This window comes from Hyposmocoma kahamanoa, unplaced genomic scaffold (assembly GCF_003589595.1).
Source record: "Hyposmocoma kahamanoa isolate Upper Pololo Valley unplaced genomic scaffold, ASM358959v1 116, whole genome shotgun sequence".
NCBI classification, from domain to species: Eukaryota; Metazoa; Arthropoda; class Insecta; order Lepidoptera; family Cosmopterigidae; genus Hyposmocoma; species Hyposmocoma kahamanoa.
Genome location: NW_020653391.1, coordinates 4,883,869 through 4,899,541, shown reverse-complemented (window position 1 = coordinate 4,899,541; position 15,673 = coordinate 4,883,869). Strand labels below are relative to the sequence as shown.

At 37.6% G+C, this 15,673-nt stretch overlaps 1 protein-coding gene across 2 annotated transcripts in view; it reads right to left on the bottom strand.

Moving 5' to 3' along the window:
- LOC113239809 overlaps positions 1-15,673 on the bottom strand; it is a 66,876-nt gene that overhangs the window by 33,743 nt on the left and 17,460 nt on the right. Inside the window, exon 2 of one of the 2 annotated variants that reach the window (XM_026476949.1) lies at positions 5,902-5,931. The exons of the other annotated variant lie outside the window; for it this stretch is intronic. Coding sequence (XP_026332734.1) covers positions 5,902-5,931 — 30 coding nt within the window. The remainder of the gene's footprint in view (positions 1-5,901; positions 5,932-15,673) is intronic. 2 annotated transcript variants of the gene reach the window in all.

Sequence of the window (15,673 nt, the reverse complement as noted above, 5' to 3'; positions counted from 1 at the left end):
CTATGACGTTCGGCTGTTCTGTGCGTTTGATATTACAAAACAAACGAAGTCAATTGCATAATAAAACCAACAATTGGCTATCTAAAAATAATCCCCCACAATTGATTCCGAGTGGGGCGTGGCCGGGCGCGCCGTGACGTCACGACAACGTCAGCGCGTGACGCCCGCCCTAAATACGCAAGCGTTTACTCTAAAAACACTGCTTTATTCTATCTGTGAGCGTTGTGCGCATTCTATAGGTGCGGCTCACGACAGTCTCAAAACTTGATAGAGAGATAAATATACACTTTATTCATTAATACAAATAGAAAATGAAAAACATTCAGATGTACAGCCACATAAATATGTAACCTAAGTTCTCTAAGGCACTGGTTTATAGAGTATTAAAAAGGTCTTATAGTAAAATTTTGAATAGTACAGTAAACCACGAGAGGGGCTAAATATAGAAGTTATTTGTAAGCAAAAATATAAGAAACGAACTGAGTGCAATTATTCAATGAAATAATAAATATTTTTGTCCAGCAGTAGAGCTGCTTGCGTAGTACTGTCATCTTACCAATTTTTGCTGCCAAGCAGTAATGCGAGCATTACTCTGTTCCGGTTTTGAAGGGCACGGGTGCTGGTGAATTATAGGTATAGGTAGGTAAAAGGGACTTTTCAACTTACGCCCTTACGTACTTAGGGTGACGGGCCCAGTGGCAGTGCCTCTCAGATCTTTGTGATTTGAAGCACTGCGTGGAACTGCAACAGTTATGAACAGGAGTGTCGGTTACCATCAGCCACATGCACGACTTGTTCGTACCGTCACTTGTCAGCTTGCTTATTCTACAAGCTATGTCGATGACCTTGGTTCTCTATCGGATAATCTCATTTCGAATTTTATCCTTCAGAGAAACTCTGAGTATAGGTCGTTCCATGCCTCGGTGAGCGACTAGATTTGACTAGCTACATCGTGTGTGTCCCCATAGATATAGAATATCTATGGTGTCCACATCTTGGTTCCGTACCTACGAATATGTCACAGCGAGTAGAATGCACTGATTAGAAGTCTTTACTTTTAAACTATGTAGACCCGACGTAATTTCCATGCAAAAGCTGATAAAATTTCACATAATATACTTATATGATTTGTTTAATTTAGTTCGTATTTTTTATAACTTTAAATAACAGCACTTTTGACATATGATCAGACTTTTAATACAATAGTGTGTTAACTCAAAAAGTGTGTTTTTTTTTTAATTTATTTGGGTCGACAAACAGTAGACACAATTAGAACTTATAAGTAATTTTTATTACACTAAATACGTAACGATTGTGTCACTAACACCATTTATATTTACAATAACAGTATTTTATTTATTTACCTAGGAAACTAGGTACTCTCTTCCCGTGAAAGGTTGTTAAAATTTGTGTATACGAGTAGGTTCAAGTCATCTAAACAATTTCCTACTTGCCAAATATATTTAAAAATAAATGGGAAAAAGTTATTTTATATATTTGAGTAAATTATTTTGTATTTTTGAACTAGCTTACAAAAAGTTTGTTTTATTTTGAATTAAGTAGATATCTTTTAACAATTTTATTAAAAGTTTTCTCACAATATTCTAACGACGACGGTTGTATTGGCGTGTAGAGATTCAAATTTTATGTCCAACACATTTCTTTAATATTATCAAGTGACGAACATACCGTGCACCTGATGGTAAGCTGTGCCTGTCGTGTGCCTGTCCATAACAGTTGCAGTGCCATTCAGAGCTTTAAATCGCAAGATCTGAGGGGCACTGCCACTGCGCCCGTCACCCTGAGACATAATTATGTTGACAAGGCGCATGTGCCTGTAATTTCACCAGCACTTTTGCCCTTCAAAACCGGAATGGCACGTCAATGACTGGAACACAATAATGCTGACATAACTGCTTGGCAGCAGAAGTAGGTAAGATGGCAGTACTTCCCTGGACGAACTCTTTCACAAGGAGCTCTATTGATACAATGATATTATACTTATAATCTTGAATTTCACGTATTTAGAGTTACAACACTATTGTAATAGCAGATATGGTGTTACGTCAATTGTACGATTTATAGATCTGGTAATGATAGTAGTGATGAAACGCGAAAGTATAGTTACGAGGTCAACACAATCTTGTATTACTGGTACTGTCGTCAACAAATCTATGACTGTTTGTCAGTAGTAAAAAAACCACGTGATGGCGTTGCGTATGCAAATCGCAACCTTGCGTTCGGTGTGTGTAAGTAACCGTGACGGATTTGTTCCAAACATATGACGTGACATGATGAGACAAGCGTGACGCCTCGTCACTCAAGTGACGTGATATTTTTTCAAGACTAATATTTGGATATGTTTTTGTTTTGGTTAACAAAAATGATAGTGATTCTTATCAACATTATACAGAGTGGAAATTTGAGTCGGGTCAACAAGGGCAGCTACTAAAAATGTAAGTAAATTAATTTGATACTCTGCGATCCCTTGGCGAAACGTCGAACATTCAAGAACACCTGAGGATGCCTCGTAGAGAGAGAAAACACGTAGCGGGCAAAGAAGAGGTTCTCTATTGTACTGTATTTGTTTTGTGTGCATGTTGCATGATTCTTTTTTTGTAGGAAAGGGGGTACCGCAGTAGAGGTCCCATGGAAATTTGAAGAATATATTCCACCTTTATGAGCGTTTTCAGCTACATTCTATTCGTATGTAGGGGTCTACTCTCGATCTTCGTCCGACATCCGTCCGAAACAATTACTGTCAAATAAGTAATATTCGACAAAATTAAAAGACAAGTATCAAGTATGAAGCTTCATTCGCATCACGCGTCTTTTCATTTGGTCAAGTATTGCTTAATTGGCAGTAATTGTTTCGGACGGATTTCGGACGGAGATCGAGAGTAGACCCCCAGTTTCGAATTCCAGAAAACATCACAGGGATCATTTTATCTCTAGGTGTACAAGCCATATTAGTATTTTCACGGATTCGTATGGGACTTAGTGCTCAAGCGGTATCCGAAGTGGGTCCGACTTTTCTAGATTTGTGTAGTCTCGGATTCGCAACGAATATGAATCGGATACAGTGCGTAAACAATCTAAGGGTAGCAAATTAGGGAATGAATCCGATTTATTGGCTTTTACCAACTTTCCGTTAACCGATTTCAATAAAACTTGGCAAATAGATGCAATGCTACAAATTTTTGAGGTCGGCTTTTTTGTTTTACGTTACCTTCCAAGTAACGGAAGCCTGGTGTTAAGCAACATGCCTGTCTACTGCAATTGCAGTGCTATTCAGAGCTTTACGGGCTAATGCAGGTACTGCCACTGCACTCGTCACCCTGAGACATAAGTCGATAAGTCCCACGTGCCTGTAATTTCACCAGTACCCTTATCCTTCAAAACAGCGAAACGCAGTATTGGCGGCAGAAACAGGTAAGGTGGTGGTAGACACCTTCACAAGGATCTCCTAATGGTCTGCTAGTAAAACATCCTCGAAATTCTGTAAAATTCGATTTACGGCGAAAATTTTGCTGTCCGGGAGGTTGTCCATCTCTACTGCCACGTGAGAGAGACGTTTTCAACTTTATTTTGTTACAAAAAAGGTCTGTAATTTTTTCAAATGTTAGGTTTTTAGTTCGAGCTGTACAAATTTCAGAATGGCAACCCTAGTACCTCTTACTACGACAGGCGATTGATCTATTGTAACTTTATCGACACATACACGTAGGTACGTTATTGGCGAGTCTCTAGGATAATTGAATAAGTAAAGGCGAAAAATAAAATTGGATGTTTTATTCTCTTCCCTAGTCAAAAGGACATATCATAATTTATTAGTATATAATATCGTATGATTTTCTATATAAATGTGTGTGTGTTTGATGAATAAAGTCCTACCCTTGCGTCCTGCGAGACTCCAGCAAGCTCCGCTATCGCTAGCAGTAGCTGCGTAATGAACTGCCGTTTTGAAGGCAGGAGAGTGAATGTTAAATAAACAAGTTCTGCCTGTAGCCAAAAACTTTAATGTGACTACACTATCTTCCTAATTTGCAGTGACTACAAATCTTTTCCTTGCAGAAATGTTGTTGTGCATCTTGGTGCTTTGCTTTGCTATTTTTGGTTCCACTTATTTAACAATAATTGATAAGTCAGTTTATTCGTTCAAATAGTTTTGGTAATCACCAACATGGAACAGCCCCCCTTGTCAGAAATATTATCTTTATCACAATAAATACAGAATATTTTTGAAATACATCATATTTCAGTTTTCTAATTTGTGGGATTCAGCGCAAACGAGTATTGATATTTAAAATTGATATAAGGCCGATTTATCTGATGAGTTGCCAAAGATGGATGGCCCTTATTTCGTCTCCATTTGTGGTTGTATGCTCGATGTCATCAGCATTCATTTCTTTCAAAAAACAATCACAATTTCTTTTACGAACAGCTAACAAATTCTACACTCAGAATCTTTTTTTTCCAATGCCAAAAAACTTTTCTTTTTTGACGTCACGCGTAAATTTGGCATATTGATTTGCAAGAAATTCAACGGAACTGTTTCTGACCCATACGCAAGATAGTGTGCGAGCAGTCCCCTGCCTGTGTTGGGTTCCATGCTGTTAGTGAATGGGCCACTTAAGCGCGAGTAGCTAAATTGCAACACAGCAGTTCTATAAGTTTTATAATATACACTAATGGCTCAATTTACATTGTCGAGGTAAAGAATGGAAGTGAATTTTACTAACCATTGTATAATAAACTTAACGTTAACGTAACGTAACGTACAAACTACGAGCCAAAAAAAACTTTTTCCGGAGAATTCTCACGCAGTCAGAATTTCGGCAGCTACCGTATCGTAACTCGTTTAGTAGTAGTAGTAGAGCTCCTTGTGAAAGAGTTCGTCCAGGGAGGTACTGCTACCTTACCTATTTCTGCCGCCAAGCAGTAATGTGAGCATTACTGCGTTCCGGTTTGGAAGGGTAAAGGTGCAAAGTGTCAAATTACTGACGGGCACTGACGGGCTTTGGACAGGCGTGTCGCTTATCACTAGGCGTTCGTCTCGCCCCGTCACTTCACATCATAAAAAAACCCCTTTCCAACACAAAAATTATCATCGGTTCACAAATGTTGGAATAACGCTTAACGTACATGCAAAAAAATTGTAGTGCACTGAGATTCAGCAAATAAACGAGTTATCTATCTATCTATCTTATTTTCCCCAATGATAGGAAATCCGGGTGCATATGGTGGAATTATAAATGATGTTGGGAAGCAATAGAACGTCTACTTCGCCGCGAGAGACGCAGGCTCTTTGGAGGCGTAATCATCGCAAGCGACGCTCAATGCTCCTTGGACCCTGCGCCCTTGTGCGCCTTACACCCTGCACCACAGGTAAGGGCGCGTTCTCATTATATCGTAACGTTTTATTTATCGTTGGATGACTGTCGCGTCTAGCCTGTTCCCATATCACGACTATCTGTCGTGGCTGTGTCGTTGACGTTTATTCAATCATTGAACGACTATCGTGTCTCGCTGTTCCCACTACATCATGACGACAATTTATCGGTTCACGGCAGCCGCCTTGTCGTTTGAACGACAGAATCGTTTGAAGCTACGATTATCTGTCCTCACATTTTTATTGTGACATTTTTTTATCGTCAAACGACTGTCGTTCTAGCTCTTCTAGTTATGAAAAAAATCGTGAACGACAGTTAATCGTGTTTTGCTACATGTGAACAACTTCATTTAAATATACAAGCTACGACACTTTAACTGCATGACTATCTGCCGTCACGACATAATGGTAACGCGCCCTAAAGCACTAGCGGCAACGTAAATTGAGACAGCATAAAAATTTAAACTCCGTGAAGCAAGCAACACACAAATAACACATAGATGAACAACCTTTTGATCTCTGACGATGCCAAGGTGTACCTGAACAGAAAGAAAAACAAAATAAATAAATTGTGACTGTGTATGTATTGCAAATATTAACAAATTAAAGATAAAGATAAAAGATGAAGATAAATTAATTTCAATATTACTTAATCTAATATAATACAATTTAAACGAATGTAAATAAAGTTAATATAATATTAAAATAAACATTAAGAAAGAAACCTAAATTATGCAATCTTCGTGGTAAAGCTATAAACATTTTAATATGGGTTATTGTAATGTCTAAACTAAGTAAATACGTACCTGTATTTTAAGCTACTTTTTGCGCAAATTTCTTTATATTACATAATTATTATATTATGTTACATATTCTTTATATGAATTGATAACGTGTTGGATTATATTATAATCTCACTTTAACATTTCTGATTTCACCGGTTATACTATGGAACATTTCATATACTTTATTTCCCCATTTATCATCGGAATATGATTTTTGTAGCAGTAGAGCTCCTTGTGAAAGAGTGCGTCCAGGGAAGTACTGCCATCTTACCTATTTATGCCACCAGGCAGTAATGTGAGTGTTACTGCGTTCCGGTTTGAAAGGGTGAAGGTGGAAAGAGTCAAATTACTGACGGGCTCTGGACAGGTGTGTCGCTTATCACTAGGCGTTCGTACCGCCCCGTCCCTTGATATCGTAAAAAAACCATTTTCAACACAAAAATTATCATCGGTTCACAAATAATAATAATAATAATAATAACGCACACACTCAACATAGCCCCGCACTAGGGAAACCCTGTGTCGCAGGTGCCATGGACACACACATAGACAACCACAAATTACACCCAAACTCACGAGAGAAATAAATGTAGGCCATACAAATATTTCTCCCGGCCCGGGAATCGAACCTGGGGCCTCTGCGTGGCAGTCCGGCATGGTAACCGTTCGGCCACGGAGGCAGTTAAAATGTCGGAGTAATCGCGTAACATCATACAAAAAAATACAAAGGAATTGAGAATCTCTTTTTTTTAAGTCGGTTAAAAATGGTATTGTAACATGAATGAATATTTTAAGATAAATATATATATTTTTTTATCAACACCCGCCTATTGATCAAAGTAAGTAAACACATCAATCATTAACTAAACGCTGTACAGACGATTGCAAAGCTGGCAGCGCTTCAAGCCACACGTTAGCACCTTATTCAAGACAGTGTGAATAGGTGAACACGTGATCACGTGAACACGGACGGTCATAGTGATTTGCTATTTGTGACCGTTGCGAGTGGCGGCACATTGAATGAGCCTGATCAAAGCAAAAGGGGTGTTTTTATGTTAGATTGTGTATCTATATTAAGCACCCTAGGATGATGCTTGGATTGAATGCATATTCAACGACATTCAAAGTAAGAAATCACATTGTCGTAATCATCAGAGATGGCTGACTGATATTTCAACCTTGAGCATTGCAATAAAGGGCCCGAAACGTTGGTTTGTTTGAAAAAACAAATATATGCGATTTAATTAGATCATAGTTTGTCCTTACGCCCTAGAGCCCATTGGGGGTCACCACAATGGGCGCTGAAGAGTCCTAGGGTAGGGCCTCGGAACCTATTCGGGGCGTTGATGTTCTTAAGAAGGTGCTAACGCATTTGAAAAAAAACTAAAACTATGATCTATGTAAACTACACTACAAAAATACACTCCCGGACACATAAATCGAGCCATCTCGCATTTTGATTTTTCAAGTGCTAGAATAAAAAAATATTTTTATCATTGAAGGAAGAGTTTTTCGGTTTCGCCAATTCAAATTTTCAACAAAACCTTTTGAAAATGACGTTTAGTACACCAGATTCGAACTTGAATTAGTTATTGATCAATCAAACATTTAATACTGACAATTCAAAGTCGCTCGAATTATATGTCCGGGAGTATATAATTTATTTCCTTGAGATTTGTGTGTCAAGTTAATGTAAAAAATACGTGTTTTCAATTATTTTTTGTGGTGATGGGCGTTTAATTTTTTTTAACTTGTCTATGTGGGCGGTGATCCAAAAAGTTTGGGAACCTATGATTTGGATCAATAATTTCTTTCCCAGTGTGTAACAATCGCATTTTCCCTTCTGCTTTGAATTCTTATCTTCCTCCTGAGCTTGTGCTAATCTACGTGTTGTTTTTGTGGACATAATAAACTATGATCTACTTAGTGTGTCTATTATTCTACGAAACTGAATTCACGAACCTATAAGTACCAAAGATACGATATATTACTTTTTAGATAATTTATTGGCAAATTTTTAAATGTTCAAACGATAATAAAGTTTTACTTAGTTCATAAGATAAGTTTTATGTAGATTTTGCGGACAGCATTTTCGTACGTAAACCCCTTTATCTACATGGCCAGTCTATGACTGCCTGCTTATCATGCTGGACTACCGCGCTGAGGTCCCGGGTTCGCTTCCCGGGCTGGGAGCAATATTTGTACGGCCTACACTTATTTATCTCGTGAGTTTGGGTATAATTAGTTGTTGTCTATATGTGTGTCCATGCCATCCGCCATACAGGGTTTCCTAGTGCGGGGTTATGAGTGTGTGCGTTATTTATTTACTATATAAGTTTTTACAAACCCCTGCGAAGGAAAAAATGTTTGTCGATGGACTGGGATTGCTTACATTTTAGGAATTTTTATTTTAATAAACTTCAAACCTTATCACATTATCTGTGACAGAAACGACGCGACGTTTATTCTAAAACTTTCCATACAAACTAGTATAATTTCCATACTACACCAGTTGTATGCTAGTTGCATTGTTGTATCCTAGACGGAACGCCGATTCCCAATCAAAGCGATTGGGAATCGGCATTCCGCTAAATAGCCATATTAAATTGACTACTAGAAATTCTATTTTAGAAAACCTGTGTAGAGCAATTGCGTAGACTATAAAAAATAACTATACTTATAATTACGGGTAAAACGGGATTCTTCAAACCCCGAAATGTTACCAACGGCTGATTACCTCGTTTGTCATATAAGACCCTAATTAGGAACATGAGCACACAAAATCGTAGATATTTTTGAAAGCGATGAAAGGAAATATAGGGCACCATCTAGTTTACTCTGTATTTTAGAAGGTAGTTTTACTGTGATCAGCAGGGATCGAAACACTCACCTACATATTTACCCGTATGTGGCTACCACACATACTTCAAATTACTTATGTAGAGTCGAAAATACTGCCCTGTAAAATCTCGGAATGAATATACACTTATCAAGCGACGTTTTTGCAAATTACTGAAAATCAGTTTTTTCATTCATTTCATTTTCATTCATCATTTTTTTCACGTCACTAGCTCGGAAAGGCTTTCTTTCTATTTTGCACGCTAGCGTGGAAAAGGTTTTTGGAATTCGAACTTGACGTTGGACTGTGGTGCACGTAACTTTTTCCTTCGATGAAAAAAAAAGATGATGACACAGGAAATGAAACTATTTTCCTAAGTGTAACAATTGCGAAAACCTAAGAACTCGATAAGATGTGACAATGACGTGACGTAAAATGACACGTTTAACTACGCGATTTGCCGTACGTTACTTATTTATATAATATAAATCCGTTGGTATATTTTATTCTAATAATTGTTTACATTAAATTGACAATGATATTAAATTGTGTTTATTAAATTATTTTAATTCGTCGAAGAACTAAAATAATTTCAATAATCACATAATCAAATAAAATAAAAATACAAGCAAGAATAAAAATTTATGAAGTGTAATTCAGAAAGCACCGGAGGATAAAGTTTTTTAATTAAATTTTTTTAATTAAAAAAACTGCTGTTGTAAAGTTCAACTGTTTTTCTTTCATCTACCATTTTCCCCGCTATAGTGAGGTGAAAAGTTGTGTTTCGCTCAGCAGCAAATTTGTTTTGAAACCCTCGCTACGCTCAGGATTCTATTTTCGAATCACTCGCTTTCCTCGTGATTCAATCTTGGCCTGAAACCTGAGCAAGCGATTCCTTCGTTTCAAAACAAGCACTCGCGACAAACAACAACTTTGGAGCCAAAGTTCCAAGGCATAATAAATAACTATTATAACACCAATAGTTTTTTGGTCATTTTCATAATTAAAAAAAATTTATTAATAATTTCATAAATTTATATTTTTATTTAATTTTAATAGGGTTATTATATTATCGAGTTATTAGGTTTTCGCGATTGTCAGATATAGGAAATGAAGCTATTTTCTCGGATCAGGGGGTCTACTCTCGATCTCCGTCCGACATCCGTCCGAAACAATTACTGTCAAATAAGTAATATTCGACAAAATTAAAAGATAATTGTCAAGTATGAAGCTTCATTCGCATCATGCGTCTTTGCATTTGGTCAAGTATTGCTTATTTGGCAGTAATTGTTTTGGACGGATGTCAGACGGAGATCGAGAGGAGACCCCTAAATCGCGCATAGTTGTTTCTTCAAACAAACCAACGTATCGGGCCCTTTACAGGTTCCATGGTCACGGGTGACTGAGATGGTACAATCATCAACCAGTTGTGTCTAATATTAATGCAAACCACCCTATTTTTCACTATTGTTACAAAAGTTATTAATTAATTACCTTATAAAATGTTTATTGAATGTCAGAATGTTTAACCACCATGATATTCAATTTTTTTTTAATTACTCCACTAGTTTGTTATAATTATTAGGGTAAAACCGGGGTAGAGGGCCATTCACAGAGGGCAGATGACCAATCGCAATATTTCAATGATCTGCTAACTGGATGGCGATAGTTATTGCTCAGTTCGCATCGTGTTCGTCGAATATTCTTTTCAAAAGAAAAGAAAAGTAAGTAAAAACCTTGTTAATTGTTTTGAGAAATGCTAATTTTTTTTAAAGGATACATGTTTTACACTACAATATAGTTATTCTTTCAAAATATGGATTATTTTTGTATTTATCGCTTAGCTATAGCCACATCCAATAATGCTATAAGCTCAAAATTTCACGTGTCATGTTTTTTCTTGTTTAAATTTTAAGTGTGACTACCTCTCCCGGAATAAGAATAAGAATCTTTATTGTATAAGAATATTGCATTAAGAATATTAGGATAGATGGCCAATAAAAATTGGTGTAAGACGGCCATATGACCAACTTATACCAATCATACATAGGTGTAAAATATTAATAAAATAATTTATTTATTTTCGAACTTGTTTTAGATGCCTACTAAATACAAAAGAAAGGTAGCCGCAATGAGAGGGAATTGCACTGGTGCTTCCTTAGCTGATGCTAACAGCAGCTATTAATGCTTAGGAAATGTCTCAATACTTGTAAAGGGCCCCAAACTTTGGTTTGTTTGAAAAACGCGGTTTAAATCTGGAAAAATTGTTACATTTCATTAAGAACTCGATAGCTATTAAAGTTGCTGAGGCTATGAAACCCCCTCATCGAAAACTGGCTCCAATGCGTCGTGAGCCACTTTTGGGTTCACGAAAACTGACAATTTGACGACACAAAGAAAAAAGAAGACTTAGAAAACAAAACACCAAATAAAAGATCTATCTAAGTCTAGAAATAATTACTGGCCATCTTACCCATAGTGCTATGGTCATCACACCCGGAAGAAATGGCACAATCGTAATTTTTTTAAAAACTAATTTTAAGGTCAATAATTAATAGTTAATTGTTCAAAGCTCAACTAACAAATAAAGAGTTGCAATGTAATATCTAAAATTTGATTTTGACAGCGTTTAGAAAAAACTATGGCCATCTACCCCGGTTTTACGCTAATACAATAATAGAACACTTAGAAACAATTCTTTCGATCTGGCCGGAACAGACGTGTCCTAGCAAACCGTGATAGACGCCATGCCAACTAAACCACAAACCAGGGGACATCACGAATTTTTCTATGTGCTTTTGCCGGATCTTTGTATTTGGTTTTCAATAACTTATTAGCCGTAGCTATCTATGAGAAATCCATGAAAGTATTTCGTCTTTAATTACCTTACTTTTTATTTTTCTCCAAAAAAACATTCCAATTTACACTACATATGCTTTACAAATAATTCTATTTTTGGTCGACATGTTTCGAACCAGTCCGTGGTCCTTAATCATGAGCTTCCGCGGCAGTGACTCGACGAAAACTGCGGTAACGCCAAAGCTCTGACAGCGCAGTCACTCAGTACAGGAGATCCACTCCCGTCTTCTGACATCCGTCCGAAACAATTATTGTCAAATAAGTAATTCGACCAATTTAAAAGACGCATGATGCGAATGAAGCTTCATATTCGACTCGAGTATTACTTATTTGACAGTAATTGTTTCGGTCGGATGTTGGACGGGAGTAGAACCCCAGGCACGGCGGGCGGCGACTATCAACAACCCTCGTTTGCTTCATTCTTATCTTAGGACTGCACATTACTTTACCCAAGTCACGTTCTAAAGTCTCATCCACACTAACCACTGACGTAACACCTAACATTGTTTTCCAAGTGGACTATATCGACCATCCACTACCACGATTAAAATTCGAAAGACGACCAATCTCGGTAGTTTTATATATACTTTCAAAGTTCACGGCGGAGAATGAAAATATGGCAACGCGTGGCTCTACAACGCTACAATATAAAATTGTTAGGGACACCGTGTGTCTCAGGACGCGTGACGGTTTAAAGAGCAAAATACTATACAATTATTCCGAGATTATAGAGAGGTATTATGCGGTCTTTGTGTATTCTGCCGCCGTTAGTTGAAAGGGCACTTGTAACAAAAACTCAAAACCGAGAAAATATTGTATAAAAAAATGAAATTAAAGAAAATCTACTTTTCTCTTGCGGTAACTTCATACCTAGGAAAAAATTAAAATAGTGACAGATCGGCACAATTGGAATTTAGGTAAATATATTGCCTCTATTCCGAATTCGAAAGCGTGGCTATATACTTTTTCGGAGGGCAGACCCAGAACAAAAATGTGTTTATTTAATTGCATCATAGATATCACAGAGAAATGTATCTTGTACAAACATGGATACTGTTAGGGTGTTGCAATATACTCGTATAAGTATACATTGACTTATCTAATCTTAAAAAATAAAAACACAACGAAACATACTAAATATATTATTACATACTAAATATTCTAATTAGAAGTTACAGGTGGCTGACTAGTGACAGAACATTTATTTTTCTCAGAACTCTCAATCTAACAAAAACTCTTCTATTCGCTTCTATAGAAAGTAGAGTGTTAGGTTTGCAAAGCGTGGTCTGAAGGAGACTCTCTGACGTACATATTGACGTAATATTATACGATTGCATTTTTTTTAAATTACGAAGAGGTCGTTTACGTCGGTACCATGGCCCCACAAGACAATTCTGTACCGGAGGCACGCGTATGCATATTCTGTTTATTTACAAGGTTGATATCGTGGGAAAAAGTCGTATGTTATCATACATCCAAAGGGCTATCATATGACAGTCATAAAAATAATACAAACTGAATGAAACAAATTATGTGTACGTAAAATATTATAACGAAAAAAGTTAACGACTAATTTCGTTCGTAGAATCTTTAGACCGGTTACTTATGGCATTTAGCTGCGATGCAAACGCGATGCAGTGGCGATGCAGTCTCTAATCGTCTACCTTTACGCGCGTTTGCATTGCTGCTAAAAGTCGCCACGTGTTAGATTGGTTTCTGAGCAGTGTGAATTTATTTGCGGTCCGTCCGCGCGGAGTAACAAGTGTGGCCTTAGCTATCGTTTTACAGTGATGCGGATTGCTCCGTACGGAATACACTCCGCGTGATCTCCGCATAAGCCACCCATGCGTTGATTATAGGCGACTGTCTTCTATGAATATCCGCACTAAATTAAATACTCGATTAAGAGCACTGCTGATTCTACGCATGCGGATGGCCTGCAGGCGGACAGTCCGTACGGACCGTATGTATAGCCGTGAAACTAGCCAATACCCTCTCTTGAAAGTTGCCATTTTGTAGATGTGGGCTTATTATACCAATGTTGAGAAGTATTAAAACGATGCGTAATAGTCATGGTGCAAATAATGTTTGTCGTTATTTTTGTTTGGCGACGCACACGCGAGGCATTTGTAGCTATTTTGGTGATTTCGTGCGGGAAAGTATCGAGAACGTGTTTTTTGCCGGTTTTGTGCCTTGTATTCGCTAAGTAATGAGAAGATGATCTCAAGTAGTCGGGCAAAGTCAAAGTCAAAGAATCGTTTATTCCATAAGTAAAATAAAAAAAAGTCACATTTAAGCTACTGCTCGTTCACTACGCTGACTTCTCTGAGAAGAACGAGCAAGAAACTCAAGGGATTGCTTTTTTCAAATAAATTTAAATGCTATGGAATAAATACACTTTGAATCAAATTTATGTGAAATGTAGAGGCGTGCCGTCTTTCCATACATCTTTATCTAACACGTAGTTTTCAATTTTGTAATATGACTTTTCAATCAAAATATTTTTATATTTATCGAGAATAATTAATAGTCACTCGCAAGAATCGTCACTGCCACCTTACCTATTTCTGCCGCCAAGTAGTAATATCAGTATTACTGTGTTCCGGTTTTTTTTTCTTCCTTCCTCCTTGAATATATGTATTTTCTATGTATGTTTCTTTGTTTTTTTTATTATTATTCTACTTTTTTTATGCACTATGTGTTATATATTTATTTATATGTATATGGTTTTGATTATCTAACTAGCATTATATTTTTGTAAAAATAAAAATTGTCAACATTAAAAATTAAAAATTGAAGTAAAATAAAATCCATGTTTTTAATTAATCTAAATTGTATAAAGTCATTTGTAAAATTGTTAAAATAATAATAATGTCAGAAAATTGTAAAAAATAATAAAATAGTGTAAATCAGTGTAAAAAAATTTATCGAATAAAATATTGCGTCACAATTTAGCTAATAATTTCGCCCACTATGTTCCCTCCGTACTATGGAGGCTTTGTTTTCGCCTTGTTGACCTGCGCTACTGCTTTCATAATTACCACACAGAAGTCGGCTAATTTCGGTCCTGAAAGCTTCCCTGTCAGGAGGGCGCTCCAAGTCGAGGTCGAGAGTTTCTCGTCGACCTCGAATTCAACCTGCAACCTTGGCACCGAATACAGGGCATTCGCTCAGGACATGTTTCTAGCGTCTGTGCGGCTTCTGGGAAGCACAGGCATCTAGGGTCATCGCAGCATCTGAACCGATGGATGTACGCGGCGTTCCCGCTGTGACCAGTCCACGCCTGAGTCAGCAAGTAGGATACGCCAATTTTCCCGATAACTCGGTACGCCTGGCGTATGTCCGGAAAAAACAATTTGGTAATGCTACTTTTTGCAGACGCGGAATACTCCTCTCGTCAGGCGTTCAAGGTTCGTTGGTGTACGAAAGAGGGAATCTGTCGTAGTCTGCAGCCGTTTTCTTATAGAGGGTAGCATGTTTGACGAGCTCGTCCGCGCGCTCGTCGCCGACAGTGCCAACGTGAGCGCGCACCCACCAGAGCTTGACGCTGCTACCCTGTCTGGCCGCTCGCGATAGACTCGATTTGACCTCGTTAATCAGAGGGTGCGTCCAGGGAGGAGCGTGAGTCGCTCAAGATGTCGCACTTTCTGTAGCGAGGATCCTCCATCGGCAGCCTAACCGCTTGGCGAAATGCAAGCAACTCCGACTGTATTCTGGTTGTGAAGGGTAAGGGTGCTGGTGAAATTAATAGGAAATTAGTAATAGGCACATGGGACTTGTCAACTTCCTCATGGTCGT